Source organism: Hemisphaericaspora subhashii (genome assembly GCF_019202705.1).
Source record: "Hemisphaericaspora subhashii strain CBS 10753 chromosome Unknown scaffold7, whole genome shotgun sequence".
NCBI classification, from domain to species: Eukaryota; Fungi; Ascomycota; class Pichiomycetes; order Serinales; family Debaryomycetaceae; genus Hemisphaericaspora; species Hemisphaericaspora subhashii.
The window spans coordinates 135,523-150,725 of record NW_026057208.1 but is presented as its reverse complement, the minus strand read 5'-3'; the positions used below and the strand labels follow the sequence as shown (position 1 = coordinate 150,725).

Here is a 15,203-nt window from a genome sequence, read left to right as displayed (position 1 = left end):
TCCTATACCCACAATGTTCTGGTAGGTTGTATTGATTCTGTGATGCTAGTTGGTACACTGACCCAAATACAAGTTTATCGATGAGTGGTTACATATTTCATTATGCAAATGCTGCAATTATAACATGGTCTGGAACAAAGTATTTAATCTTATGACAAGCATCCTTTTGCAACCAATGGTATAAATTCGCGACGGCTTTAATATCATTATAGCTTGGTAACTTCTCCATGCTTGCCTAAACTCAGGAAGTAAAGCAATGTCAGATTTAGCTAGAGTTTCTGTTTTAGCAAACCAACGTAGCGAATTTGAGAAAATCAAATATCCAATGTTATTCAAGATGGCAAAGAAATCGGTCAAACAAATTAACAAAGATCCTATTCAAATGTTGAAAGACAACTTTGACCAAAGTGATGACTTAAATGTCACTATGGCAATTATTGATATGGAAATCAAAGAACTTATTGCAAAGAATGAATCATCTGATGCTAAAGGTGTACTTTGGATCACCATCTGGAAATTTTTATATTCCAAAGTTCCCCAAGACTATGTCAACAATTACAAAATATATGTCAGAAGAACATAAAAAGGTCCTTACGTTTATCAACCTTTTTCAAGTCGTGGACAAACGACTGTTGCTCTTTCTAGTGCTGAAGCTGAATAATTCAGTTTTGGATGATGCTACCAAGGAAATGCTATGCAACTCTTTGACGCGTCGAAGGTGGATCTAAAGGATACGATCTTTTGGTGTGATAATCAGTCAGCCATTAGTATTGCTAAGAATCTGGTGTTTCGAAAAAGAACGAAACATATAGCTAGGATTTATCATTTTGTTAGGAAGCTGCTAAGGATTTTGATGTGTACCGACTGAATCAATGAAAGCTGATCTTATGACAAAAGCTCTCAGCCTGAGGATATATGCTCTTGCTTAATGGTCTATCTGAAAAACAGCTGGTGTAGGTGCTGTGGTATGTTAACTTATGATGATGCTGTTAGTGTTAAGAAATTATGAATTAAGAGGGAGTGTTGGGAATTGTGTAATTGTGGGTTGGCAATTGCCAATGTCAGCTGAAATTAAATATTGTTCTTATCAACTGTGGATACTATTAAATTTATTTTGTTACCTGTGGCGGTAAAAAAACACGTAATTATGTTTTGTTCGCACCTATAATTTGACTTAAACTAAAGGTTTGCCCGCGTGCTAAGATTTGGTCCTATAATAGATATACTCTTGATTTAAGCCTCTATGGAAACTTCTCTATCGAAGATATCTTATAATATATGATATGTATTATTTCTATCAAGACCCTTAATCTATAAAATAAAGCAAAATATATAATTATAAAATAATTCTTATTTTTATTCCTCGTTCTCTCACTGAAAATTTTTCATTTCTAATTTAACAAATACACGACCAATGTCTCAAACACATATACATGCGAACACTCCCCAGATTTGATTATTGACCTTCAGTGTTAATTTCAAATCCATTTGCATCAACTGGGATCTTACCTAATTTGGATGGATTGAATGTTTCGCCGTTGAGATCTGGCCTCTCTAGTATTTTTGACATCAGCTCGTTGAATTTTGGTGCATGTAGACATTTGGTAAACGCATCTGCTAAGTTTTCTTCTGATCTAATATACGAAATCGTGAATTCCTTATTCAATTTTTCTTGCAAAGCTTTGTAGGTAATATCTAAAGGTGTATGTGTGTGGAAGTATTCGTTATTGAGAATTGTTATGACCGCTTCATTATCTTCATATACGTGAGTTTTGTCCACACAGTATCCTAAATCTTTTATAATTGATTTCAACTTGTTAAGTCTTTTGACTGCCATATCTAATGCCAACATTTCTGCAGCTGCTGCACTGTCACTTATTTTGGGTTGTTTCTTCGTGTAATAATCAATCAAGTTTCCGTTGTAGTAAATTGCATATCCTGTAATTGACTTTCTATCCTTGTCTGGTGCAAACGACGCATCACAGAAGCATTCCAATATCGATTCTGATTCTGGTAATTTTCCACGATTGTATGTAAGTTTGAAGTTCCTATGACATTTTAGATAACCCATTGCGTACCATAATTTGTTTAGATATGGCAGTCAAAAGACTTAGCTAGTTGAAATCAATTATAAAAGATTTAGGATACTGTGTGGACAAAACTCACGTATATGAAGATAATGAAGCGGTCATAACAATTCTCAATAACGAATACTTCCACACACATACACCTTTAGATATTACCTACAAAGGTTTGCAAGAAAAATTGAATAAGTTTCTGCAGCTGCTGCACTGTCATTTATAATGGGTTGCCTTACTCTCCGGTTTTGAATCAGTGTCCACGTGTTTTATGATGTGGGTCTCTTCTCCCCTAATTTCTGCTAATTCTTTATCGAGTTCAGAAATTATGTCACCTTCATCATTAGAATTAGTAAGGAGTGCTTCAGCAATTCTAGCTTCTTCATCTGCTACAGCTTTTATTCGAGCTTGGCGGATTAAACCATGATTTTTGTTGAGTTCCTGTTGGAGATCTTCGACTGGATCGGGAGGTTCCTTATGTAAAGCTTCGGTAAGTTCGTCGGCGATTCTTGCCTCTTCTGCTGCCGTGAGTTGACGTCGATGTTCTTTAATTGCTCCCCAGTTTGCTTGTATTGCTTTTTCAAAATCTTCAACTGGATCTGTGGGTTCTTTGGTTAGTTGGACATCTTAGTTGCCAATTTCTGTGTAATACATGACAAATCAGCTCTCGTGTTTAGTACCAACCAGTTCAATGTCCCAACTCCCTTCATAAATGCTTTCTTCTCAGTTTCACTTAATGGCTCAGGTGGCTCTACTTTTTGGAAATCATTTTCTTTATCTGTGGATTTAACGACTTTGTCTCGTGAATATTCCTTCGGGATCCATGGTATGCGTTTATCGTGTGTAATTTCATCAAGTTTGAATCTTTGAACCACATCATTGACATATTTTTCTTGGTGTATTTCATACCCTTGTTCTGTTTTCTTAAATGTAGTTCCGAGGTATTCTGAAACTTCTCCAAAATACTTTAAGTCAAATTTGTCTTCCAATAACAGCACAAATTTTTGGATCATTTTTTCATTTGAAGCAGCGATAAGTACATCATCAACGTATAAAGCAACGATCAGTTTCGTACCTTTCTTCGTCTCGTAATGGAACATAGCCTTTTCATCATGACATTGTTTCATTTTCATATCCAATAGAATTTTAGTGAAATGTGTATACCATTCAAAACCACTCTGCTTTAATCCGTAAAGTGATTTCTTCAACTTCCAACATTTACCTTCTGGAACCTCAAAACCTTTTGGGACATAACCTCTAGGTGGTTTTGCATATACTGGGGTCTTGTTAGTTAATTCTGCATTGTAAGACAAAGTCTATAAAGTGAGTTAAACTTCACTTGAACTCCTACATTGGAAGTTTTGTAAAACGTAAGTTAAAACGACACTTTGACTTCTAATCTGTTCGCACCTATAATTTGACTTAAACTAAAGGTTTGCCCGCGTGCTAAGATTTGGTCCTATAATAGATATACTCTTGATTTAAGCCTCTATGGAAACTTCTCTATCGAAGATATCTTATAATATATGATATGTATTATTTCTATCAAGACCCTTAATCTATAAAATAAATCAAAATATATAATTATAAAATAATTCTTATTTTTATTCCTCGTTCTCTCACTGAGAATTTTTCATTTCTAATTTAACAATTACACGACCAACGTCTCTTACACATATACATGCGAACATGTTTTAAAGTGAATTAATTACCACATCTTGGACCGCTCTATTTAAAATCCTAGATTTCCTCTCTTTAAATATAATACTATAAATCAATTAACTATAAACCAAAATGTTATGTCCCCTATCGTTGCCAGAGTCCAACATTGTGGATTCACTTTAAGTCTCTCATCGACAGAGAGTCAAGATTTTCTCTTGAATGTTACCCGGCAAGTATACAATGACTGTACCCCTAACGTGCTATATGCAGTGCCGATCAATAAAAATTTGTAACAAAAATAATTCGTATATAGAATGGCACCCCCTTTTATAGAAAGTGGTTGCGAGGAATGTGTATTTATTGGTCACGTTTATGAAAAAATATAGCACGGCTGACGTATCCAGATAGAGTCACGAGATCCATCTCTCAATAAACTATTGTTTACGCGTTGAGTACTTCCAAAAAGGCTACGGAGCCTAATAAGTTCTCTTTGGACAGTTGAATGGCTTTCGGTTCTTACACACATAAAAATTATTTGGATGACCTATGTTTTGAGAGTTAATTGGATATCCCTGAATCCCTTAAGAAAAGAGGAAAACTTACCTTACAAAACTCTAACTGATCAACAGTTTGTATTAACTAAAAATAAGAACATTAACCTATACACTTTTGTAAACCCCTTACTCCGATTATGCAAGTTACCCTTTTTTTTTGCAGCCAATAATACTACTAAGTAATTAACAAACACCCCCCTAACCCCCCTTAACTTTGTTTAACCCCATTCTCTAAGAAATCATGAAGGATTTTCTTCCACGTTACTTCTACATTTGCCATCAAGGTATTAAATATTATATCAGCAGTTGGAGATTTATCTTCAATTTTTAATTTTTTGGATTTATAAAGTTTTTTAGGAAGTAAAGGTTTAACAAATTGGTAGGAGCGAGGAAGATCATTATTATCACCTTCTGCAAGTTTTGTAATCTCATCTTTTTCTTCATCCTCTCCATCCTCTACCAAAACCCCAAAATCGCCATTAATAACGACATTACTGGATGTTTCTTCAATACTAGATTGATCATCTTCATCCTCATCCTCATCATGTTGTTCAACCAATTTCGGAACCGCTACCTTCCTAAACACCCCCAGTTCACAATCCTGTTCAAAAAACCCAATCATTTCATCCTTGGAATCACTTCCAATCTCACACACAATCCCCCTAAATTCAGAAGTATACAATTCAATCCTAGCAAAAACCTTCATGATAATCACTTCTCTAGCGGCAAGACTATCCATTTCCAGTCCCAATGCAATCCATTCATCCAAACTCTCACCCAATTCCAACAATTTCCTTCTTATTTTACGATCATAGAATGTCTTAGGGTCTAATAAGGATTTAATCCTGATTAATTCGTTGATTATATTGTTGGGAGTAATGATTATTGATTCTATGGTTTGGGAGAATAAGGAATCTAATTCTTGTCGGCTGGCGTTGGTTGAAATACTGGAGATTCGATCTAATTTTTCTCCGAGGGGGAGGACATGCGCCTCTACTACCATCTTTCTTGCAAGTGCTGCTTTGGTTGTATTCATCTTTGTATGATATTGTTTTGATATACAATTGTTGAAAGAATACTCAGGAAAAATAATTAAAGGATCGGAAGATTTGTAATTTATTATTATTTTGTGATGTTTTTATAATTAATTAATTAATAATTAAATTAAGGGTTATGATGTATGTGTGTGTTTATAGAGAGCTTTCACACACACATAATGTTCATTAATTAATCCAATTCTTCTTAAATTCCCTACTGGATTAATGTGTTGTTCTGTGACCGAAAGTAAGGTTGCAAATTATACTTTTACTTGGCAATTAAAAAACTTAAATTTAATTCCGTTCCGCCAATGGAAAAAAAAAATAATAATAATCAGGGCTGCAAATTTTAATTTTATACTTCTCAGATTCTTTTATAAATCTATAATCTAAATAAGTGACTAAACTTAGGCGATTAAACATAACCCCCAGATTACATTCAAGGGGTTCTCTCCCAACTAAGGGTCATGCAACCTATAGACAGGGATGACTCTCTCTACATTCTAATTATTTAGAAACAACACATGTACTTAGTACAAGAGTATACCATAAACATATATATGCAATACTACTACTACTCCTATGTAATTTTTCTCTCATCTCATCTTCTCATAAAAATCTAATCTAAGCTAATTGTAAGTTATTTACTTCTTAATAATAGCATTGATGGCATTAGCTAAGTAATCAACATTCTTATCATTAATACCAGAAATACTGAATCTACCATCTTCAGTACAATAGACACTATATTCATTTCTTAATCTAATAACTTGTTCAGCACTTAAACCAGTATAAACAAACATACCTCTTTGTCTTAATAAATGATCCCAGTTATAGTTAGATTTATCTAAACGATCATATAAGGCTTGTCTAACAGTATTAAGTCTTCCAACAACACTGTCTAAATCTTGTAACCAAGAATTTAATAAGTTATGTTCTTTATCGAAAATAGTTTCAACAATCTTGGAACCATGAATTGGTGGAGAAGAATACATTGGTCTAATTAATTTCTTTAATTGAGATTCAACAGCTTTTGAAGATTCGGCAGATGGAGTAATGATAGATAATGAACCAGTTCTTTCACCATAAAGACCCATATTCTTAGCAAATGATTGACATAATGCAAAGGTTGGGATTTTGTTTTCATTAGCTAATTTAGTTAATTTTCTAATGAAAACAATATCTTCATATGGTTTACCACTAGCAAAACCTTGATAAGCCATATCAACTAATGGGAAGAATTTCTTTTGTTGAATGATTTCTAAAACTTCATCCATCTGTTCTGGAGTTAAATCCATACCAGTTGGATTATGACAACAAGCATGTAATAAAATAATTGATTTTTCAGGTTGAGATTGTAAAGATTTCTTTAAGTTTTCGTAATCTAAATCATTCTTAGAAACATCATAATAAGCATAATATTCTGGTTCTAATCCAGCATCCTTGAAAACAGCAACATGATTAGCCCAAGTTGGTTTTGGAACAATAATCTTGGAGGAAGAATAAAATCTCTTTAAGAAATCGGCAATAACTCTTAAAGAACCAGTACCAGAAATAGTTTGAGAAGTAACAATTCTACCATCTTCAATCAATTGTTTCCCATTGGCATCTTTACCAGAATTATTAAAGATGAATTCTTTAACAATATTTTGGAAATTCTTTGAACCATTAATTGCAGTATATTCTTTTTGAGTTTCAGTAGTTAATAAAATTTCTTCAGCTTTTTTAACACTTGGGAAAATAATTGGTTGACCTTGAGCATTTCTATAAGCTCCAACACCTAAATTAATCTTTTGAGGATTTGAATCTTTGTTATAAGCTTCACTAATACCTAAAATCTTATCAGGTGGTGCTAATGGAATTTCTCCCCAATTTAATAATTGAGAATTAATAGTGGAGAAATATTTTAATTGTAAAACTCTTTTGGTTGAAGAAGTTTGTTTAATCAATTGAGATCTGTACATGATGAGAAGTTTACTGGAGGAATAGAAAATTGATAGAGAAAGGAAAGGAAAAGAGAAGAAAGAAGAAGATAAAATTTTCAACTGAGAAGAAATTGAACAGAAGGGAATTGACTCAAATATTTATAAGAGAACACCGCAAGAAATAAATAAAAAAATGAAAATTTTTAGTTTTACCGAAAGACCGAAGAAAGAAGAGAAGAAGAGAAGCTTGAGTCAAAAAAAAAAAAAATATGAATACCCCTCCAATTGTTATATTTTTTTACTTAAACAATGAAAGAAACAGTCGATTCCAAATCAACATCAGATCAATATTAAAACCCGAGGAAAGGTTGACATAAAACTCTTGACATGACACACATTTACTTTTTCTTTCTCGGAGGTTTTTAATCTTGTGGTCGATAGAAAAATATGGCAAATTAAACAGAATAGTCATCACCCCCTGTCTACTTTTAATTAGGGGGGTGGAATCAAAAGTTAGAGTCAAATGTACAACGGTAATTAAGTTTAATTACAATAGCAGCGACAAAAAAAATCGTACTACCTTGTCTCTAAAGAGACCAGCTCAAATGTTTTTTCTTTGTATTTTGTGTAATTCTCGGTTTAATGGGGAGATGAGTATGAACTAAGAGTACAAAACCACAAAATATCTCAATATGATTCGCTTGTCGTATACATTCTTATCAATATGACTCAATTCTCTACAACTCATGGTAATACACACGATGTCTAATTACTATATGTATAATACTATTCAATTTTAGAATTCCTCGGGAATATATGTCCATCACATATAAGTGTAGACAATGTACGTTACATTTTTTCAGATTTAAATTTATAATCCAAGTTCTTGAGTGTTTCAGAGTAGACATGCGCTTCTTATTCATTTTTTTGAGAATTTTTTTCAAAATGGTAGGTGAATCTTATTTTAATAAAAAATTACTTAACAGGCTTAAAAAGGCGATTTCTTTTTTTTTAGATTTCGACAAATTCCTTCTTCGGAGTTTAACATCACATCGTTCATATTGGTTAATTTGAATTCGCATTATTAATTTAGAGCCACACTTCAATTCATTAGTAATAAAACTGTATCTCTCTCTCTCTTACTTACCACTTGGGGCCCCGTTAAGACATACTCATTCAGCGTTCAATTATAGGATATGCAAAAGTTGGATTTTCAACTGTGTTCCCTCGCCGCCCCTCTTTTTCATTTTTCCATGTCGACTTTCAATTTAACACAACTACAACTCAATTCAAGAATGGTAAGCCCCTACACACAGTTTTCAAACCTCTCCTTAGCATTTCTATCAATTGAAGACTCTTTTCGTGCAATTATCCTGATCGTATCTATCCAAGAATATTCCCGTGGATCAACTTCTAATATTCCTCGGTTTCTTGCGGCTGTTCTAACAGTCTTTTTTTTTGGCTGCAATCATTTCATGTGTAAAAAAACTGATCGGCATTAAATGAACAATAGAAAATCCCCACTTCCATCTCCCAACTGATTTTGGGGAAATTGATGGCGGGAATAAGCGGATCGAGAATTCTGAATCAATTGAGGTACATACGTTGAGGATTTATTTTCGGTAAAATTGCAATTGATGGATTTTGTTAAATTGGACAATGCTTTACTGTTGAACTATTTATACGAATTCCCAAAATAAGTCTAATTGAGAAGCGCTTTCTATAATGCTCAATGCAAGTGCTACCTTCAGTTTTGGAAATTCGCAAGTAAACAGCCAGATGATTCTGGACTAAAATAGAATCAATCAGAAAACAAACTAAAACAGTTTTCATGTTTGATTCCACTCAAGCACTACTAAGAGTTCATTCGAACATGCGTAGACAACGCAAAATGAGTTTACCTCTAGATCATCTGTGGATGTCGCGTTGAAGATTAAATTGTCGCAATTGCCATTGAACAAGTCTAATTGTTCCAACGGATTTCTAAAGGAAAGCTGTTTTTGGCCTTGACGACATTATTTGCAAAAGAGGATTGATATGTTGATTGGTTTTCTTTCTTGAACTTCGACTTTGGGGGAATACCTTGTAGGATTGACTACTTGCGACGTTGGATTGAAAGAGTCAATGCTTTCATAATTTGATCAAAAACCAACTATATGTCCAAAGTTGAGCGGCAAATTCTAATCCCGAAATAGTAAAATGACGATTTTCATCCATCCTCAACTTTCAAAGACCAGGGACATCCACCTCAAGACTCAGAAATTTATGGAAAACCCATTCTCCATGCCAATCATCCCATCCAAAAAACGTCATGAAGGCAAAAAAGAACTCTATCTTAGTATAAGTCTGATAGTCACTATCACACATCTTAGCCCATCAAGAAGAAGAAGTTGACAAAATTTCTGAATTTTTTTTTGTTTCTGCCTCAAAAAAGATGAATTGAAAACTTTTTGCTAAAAATTTTCAAATTTTGAAAAGAATAATTTCTACCATGATATGAAGTAGAAATTAAAAACATACTGTATAGGGATATACTCAAAGAGTCATAGAATCATTGAACGTGAACAACGTCTTATTATTGTGTAGATATTGCATGGAAAATTAGTCATATTCAAAACCAGTCACGTGATTAAAAAGAAACGATGCGTACAAGCGGCATTTTCCAAAATTTCGGAAGTTGGTTGTATAGTGTAGTGGTTATCACTTTCGGTTTTGATCCGAACAACCCCGGTTCGAATCCGGGTACGACCTTTTTTGCTACCTACATGTATTATTTAGACAGAAATGATCATATTTAACAAATAATCAATTATGGTTGGCATAATTTTTTGGATTGCTAATAATGAAAAATAGTTTAAATGGTATATTGGTAGCGCTATTTTTTTTTTCTATTACACCGAAAATGAGTGGAAAAATAAATTTGTTAAGATGAGCATCTGGAAATTTTTTTAATTCTGAGTTAGTTTTATTTGATCCCTTTGATAAGTCTTTCTCTATAGAAGAAACCTTTTTGGAGTTGATTTTGCAGTAGATATAATGATTAGAACAATGTATGTTGATCCTTTAACACCACAAATAACAAATATTAGCATAGCAGAATACTAACATTTCTTTTTAGTAAACCAAAAAATGCTCGTTCTAAAAGAGCTCTTGCAAAGAAAGAAGCTAAATTAGTGGAAAATACAAAGTCTGCTCTTTTCGTCCCAGGAGCAACCAGTAATAAACTTTTACATGATGCCATGTGTGATTTAATGGCTCTTAAGAAACCAGAAGCTAAGAAATTCTCGAAAAAGAATGAAATACGTCCGTTTGAAGATGCTGCCCAATTAGAATTCTTTTCTGAAAAGAATGATAGTTCATTAATGGTATTTTCAACTCATAATAAGAAACGTCCAAATACTTTAGTTTTCACAAGATTCTTTAATCATAAAGTATTTGATATGATTGAATTATCTATTCAACAGAATCATAAATTATTACAAGATTTTAAAAAATTAACTTTTAGTATTGGATTAAAACCAATGTTTGTATTTAATGGTCCTGCATTTGATAACCATCCAGTATTTCAACAATTAAAATCTTTATTTTTGGATTTCTATAGAGGTGAAGAAACTGATTTACAAGATGTTGCTGGATTACAATATGTTATTGCATTATCTGCTGGAGAAATTGAAGATTTAAATAATGAAAAGTCATTACCATTATTACATTTTAGAGTATATAAATTAAAAACTTATAGATCAGGACAAAAATTACCAAGAGTTGAATTAGATGAAATTGGACCAAGATTCGATTTTAAGATTGGAAGAAGATTGACTCCTGCTCCAGAAGTTGAAAAGGAAGCTTATAGAAAACCTAAACAATTACAACCTAAAGAAAAGAAGAATGTTTCTACTGATTTCATGGGTGATAAAGTGGCTCAAATTCATGTTGGTAAGCAAGATTTAGGTAAATTACAAACTAGAAAGATGAAGGGGTTGAAAGCTAAATATGATCAATTAAGTGAGGATGAAGATGGAGAAGGTGAAGAAGAAATATATGATGACTTTGCTGATGAAATTGAAAGTGATATTGAAGATGATGAACCTCAACCAAAGAAACAAAGAAAATAAAAGTGTATATTAGTATAATAGTTTTAACAATAAAAGATGACAATATTCTCCATCTTGCCTTTACCAGTGTAATACTCTCTTTCTTTCTAACTTATATATTGCTTGTAGATATTTCTAGCATACTGGTATCTCCATATTAGTATTTTTGCGCTACCAATAGTCAATTCATCATACAGTTTGAAAAAATAAAGATTTTTTTTGGCAGCATCGATTTCATCAAACATCAACAATTCACCATTACTATTTCATTCTGTCACTCTACAACACACAATATGTCAGGGAGTATATTCAGAGCACGTCAGAGTCAATCACCGACAGTAAGTGCTGATTCTACAACAAAACCACAACTGGCACTAGACAACACGCTAACGGACATCACCAGAAAGTCAGGCTGTTATGAATTGACTAAAAATAAACATTACTGTGTATCTCGATTTCCTGCCCTTCCCAAAGTCTTCAAGCAACTCAAATCATCCGATCAACTGTTTTCCAATGCATATTCTGATCATGAATCAAATTATTCACTTGTCATAAATGAAGACTCTATTTATGTCTGGAGTTACAAATCACTTGATTCATCACCATTATCCATCGAATTCCCAATTGAAAAACCTCAATTCGAGTTACCATTGGCAATCTTGACCAAACCATCAAGTGGAACAGGACAAGATCCTGGTTTGGTCATCATTGATTCTCTTTCTGGGTTGATTAAGTTTTATGAAAGTGTTCAACATGCACCTACATTAGGTTTAATTAATGATAGATCTTTAGAGATGAATATTCCTATAAATACATCCAAGGGAGAATATATTACTCTTGCTGAAAATGTCGAACCTGCAGGTATTGCCGTTGCTACTTCTTGGAAGAGATGTATTTTAATTCAATTGAGGGATTATAAGAGTAAACCTCAATTATCCACTATGGAATTATTATCAGCTCCAAGTTCATTCCTGTTTTTATCTAAAATATTTAGATCTCCAAGTGAAGATTCAAATGAGATTGTATGTATTAGATCAGGAAATATATCTAATCATGGAACCACTCAAGAAATTATTATTCAAGATTCAATTGGGAACTTTTATTTATTCAATTATAATTTACTTTCGGCTAATGTTTCACCATATGTTGATAAAAAGAGATCTTTCTCTCAGAATTTATTAGCTATACAACTTTCATCATAACTTCCCAAAAATGGTCCACGATTAAATTTGAACTTATTTTTGGATATATGGCCCTTGCTTGAATATAACAACGTTTATCTTGCTTTATGTCATGTTGATGACCCATATAGAACCCAAGGAAAGAATTTATTCTTATTAACAATTAAAATTGATCCATCAGGAGTCTTGCTTTATGGATGTCATAAATTGACGAGATTCGATCCTGGATCTAAATTATCCTCAAGTCCAAAATTATATTTACCACAACCAGGTAAGACCGCCTTTGTAATTATTGACAATTCAATAATCATCACCGATTTGAATACTTCCTATATTGAATCCAGAACTACATTTGTGTCATATTATAAACCAAGATGGGAAGATATGATAAGATTGAAATCAAGTGTAGAAATAATTGGAAGCGGATATGAAAATCAATCATCAAATTCGAATCCAGCAATTGTATTATTAACCAAAAACTACGGAATATTGAGATTGGAAAAATTCCCTCAAGAATCATACGATGAAGATTCTATGGAAACTAATGAAACCGATATTTCTGATCCATTATTGATTGTTAAGTCTCATATTGAACAAGGGATCTTTTATTCTCATTCTCAAGAGATTGAATTTGATTTATCGCAAAAATTCGATGAATCGTTGATTTTATCAGCTATTGACTTGATAATTAATGAATTAATGACTTCAACTTCGGCATATATGCCCAAGGTCCTCCCAACTATTGGTGATTTAACAAGAGGTAAAGTTAATTTATTTCAAGAATTAATTGAATATTGCAATAGAAATTTCCCACTGCTTACATTGAAAATCATTCCTAAATTAGTCGAGAATTTGGAAAAGGCAAATACAGCTTTGAATTTATGGATAACTATAGATGCCGATGAGAATAGAATTAAATTGAAACAGATCTTGGAAACAGTTATCAAAAACTCAAATATTAAGATTAAAGGTGGTGACGAAAATATCTTACGGGAATTTTTCTCAAGACGAATTGATGCCATCAATGAAATCCTTTCTTGAAAATAACTGCTCTAATAGGTTGTTCGCCAAAGATGTAGGAAGTATCTAAGAAAAATCGTTAAGACATTATATGATGGTGTTTACTTAAATGAAATGAAATACATGGCCAATATTCAAGAATTCAAGGCAATCAAATCTTGGATCTTTGATACTGGATTAGTTATCCGTGTCGAAGAAATCTTTAGTGAACAATTCGTTAAGAAACAACAACAAACACTGACCGTCAGTCAACAAACTAAAGAAAATGCTCATCATATTGTTCAAGTCTTGTATTATTTTATTACTTGTGCTATCAAATATATGGAAAAACATGAACCATCAGGTAAAATCCTCAAGGATTATAAACATTGGTATAATGGCAAAGAGACCGAATGGATTAAAGCATTATTAAGGTTGGGATTAGTTAATGAAGCGCTTGTTCTTGCTGAGCAATATCGTGCCTTCGGTTCTCTTGTGGTTATTCTTGAATCACAAAGAGAAGAATTATCAGATACAGAAGAAATCAATCAACTTTATGGGAAATATTTTGAAATGTTTGGATATTCATTTGCATCAAGCGTATATTCATACTATTTGAAGACTGGAAGAATACAACCTTTATTGTTGGATTTTATGAATTATAAACATTATTTACTTGAATATTTCGAAAAGAATCCTGATAAGACCGCGAATGTGTCTTGGATTAGATCATTATTGGATCAAGATTTCATAACTGCTTCCGAAGCACTCGTGAGATCTGCAAATTTGAAACCTAAAGATAAGGTATTGAATCGAGAGATTAAATATTCAATTGCAAAATTGGCTACTATTGCAGCTAGTCAATCTTCCGAGATTACTGATGAAAAGGTTTCCGAAATTGAAAGGCAATTGGAAATAGTTAGATATCAGAAGGCAGTTTATAATGCCCTCGCTGGACAAATAAAACTTGAACTGTTAAAGCTCGAAGAATTTAGAAAATCATATGTTAATCATGATTTAGACAATAGCTTAGTTAATTCTGTCGTTGAACAATATTTCCAATCGTTTATTGAAGGAATCCAGTTATCACCGGAAAGATTGATAGATTTATTAACTACCTTGAAGCCATCGTTGCTTAAAAAAATGGGATTTGCGAATGCTTTACGAGTCGCTCAATCATTCCAGAATGAAAGTATTGCCGATTTCTATATTAGTGTTGTTTGGTTGCGATTATTGACGATTGGTGAAGGTGAGAAGTTGTTTATGCAATGGGATAATAAGAATGTTAGTGATGAAATAAATAAGAAGAAAATTGTTGATTCAACTTTATTTAACACCTTGAAAGAAATCAAGTTGGAATCAAAATTGATAGAGAGACTTGATACATTATTGGTAAATCCTGTTGTTGGAGATGAACATGAGGATAATATTACAATCAATCAATTGAATGAATCGTTATCTAGTGTGCTTAGGAAGTATCTCAACAACAACCAAAGGAATAAGAATTTCAAATTATGGGTAGAAGCAGTTAAAGAAGAGGTTAAACTTTCTTTGTAATAGATATAAGTCTATATAGTTAGATGTTTACTTTCATAAAAAATTAATTTGTACATTATGACATTGAATCTAAAATTCTAAAAGTACTATTTATGATACACTATTGTACAGGGAATTTG

General features: G+C 32.7%; 8 protein-coding genes across 8 annotated transcripts; 4 read left to right on the top strand and 4 right to left on the bottom strand. All coding sequences in view use genetic code 12, as the record gives it.

The window, feature by feature from the left end:
- Positions 1-256: 256 nt before the first annotated feature.
- Positions 257-583, top strand: J8A68_000565 (uncharacterized protein; the record flags this gene model as incomplete). The annotated part of the gene is made up of 1 exon (XM_049409762.1): positions 257-583. One exon carries the CDS (start codon positions 257-259, stop codon positions 581-583), a length of 327 nt encoding a protein of 108 aa, XP_049266174.1.
- An 873-nt stretch (positions 584-1,456) lies between these two features.
- On the bottom strand, positions 1,457-2,071 carry J8A68_000564 (Ty1/Copia family ribonuclease HI; the record flags this gene model as incomplete). The annotated part of the gene is made up of 1 exon (XM_049409751.1): positions 1,457-2,071. The coding sequence occupies one exon, from the start codon at positions 2,069-2,071 to the stop codon at positions 1,457-1,459; it is 615 nt and encodes a 204-aa protein (XP_049266173.1).
- A 223-nt stretch (positions 2,072-2,294) lies between these two features.
- On the bottom strand, positions 2,295-3,907 carry J8A68_000563 (uncharacterized protein; the record flags this gene model as incomplete). The annotated part of the gene is made up of 3 exons (XM_049409740.1): positions 2,295-2,677; positions 2,731-3,394; positions 3,869-3,907. 3 exons carry the CDS (start codon positions 3,905-3,907, stop codon positions 2,295-2,297), a joined length of 1,086 nt encoding a protein of 361 aa, XP_049266172.1.
- Positions 3,908-4,502: 595 nt separating this feature from the next.
- Positions 4,503-5,330, bottom strand: J8A68_000562 (uncharacterized protein; the record flags this gene model as incomplete). The annotated part of the gene is made up of 1 exon (XM_049409729.1): positions 4,503-5,330. The coding sequence occupies one exon, from the start codon at positions 5,328-5,330 to the stop codon at positions 4,503-4,505; it is 828 nt and encodes a 275-aa protein (XP_049266171.1).
- A 645-nt stretch (positions 5,331-5,975) lies between these two features.
- On the bottom strand, positions 5,976-7,295 carry AAT1 (aspartate transaminase; the record flags this gene model as incomplete). Its single annotated transcript, XM_049409718.1, has 1 exon — positions 5,976-7,295. One exon carries the CDS (start codon positions 7,293-7,295, stop codon positions 5,976-5,978), a length of 1,320 nt encoding a protein of 439 aa, XP_049266170.1.
- A 2,997-nt stretch (positions 7,296-10,292) lies between these two features.
- Positions 10,293-11,368, top strand: RPF2 (rRNA-binding ribosome biosynthesis protein; the record flags this gene model as incomplete). Its single annotated transcript, XM_049409707.1, has 2 exons — positions 10,293-10,306; positions 10,375-11,368. 2 exons carry the CDS (start codon positions 10,293-10,295, stop codon positions 11,366-11,368), a joined length of 1,008 nt encoding a protein of 335 aa, XP_049266169.1.
- A 272-nt stretch (positions 11,369-11,640) lies between these two features.
- J8A68_000559 (uncharacterized protein) lies at positions 11,641-13,569 on the top strand (the record flags this gene model as incomplete). Its single annotated transcript, XM_049409696.1, has 2 exons — positions 11,641-12,369; positions 12,673-13,569. 2 exons carry the CDS (start codon positions 11,641-11,643, stop codon positions 13,567-13,569), a joined length of 1,626 nt encoding a protein of 541 aa, XP_049266168.1.
- A 102-nt stretch (positions 13,570-13,671) lies between these two features.
- J8A68_000558 (NUP133) lies at positions 13,672-15,084 on the top strand (the record flags this gene model as incomplete). Its single annotated transcript, XM_049409685.1, has 1 exon — positions 13,672-15,084. The coding sequence occupies one exon, from the start codon at positions 13,672-13,674 to the stop codon at positions 15,082-15,084; it is 1,413 nt and encodes a 470-aa protein (XP_049266167.1).
- Between the last annotated feature and the right edge of the window lie 119 nt (positions 15,085-15,203).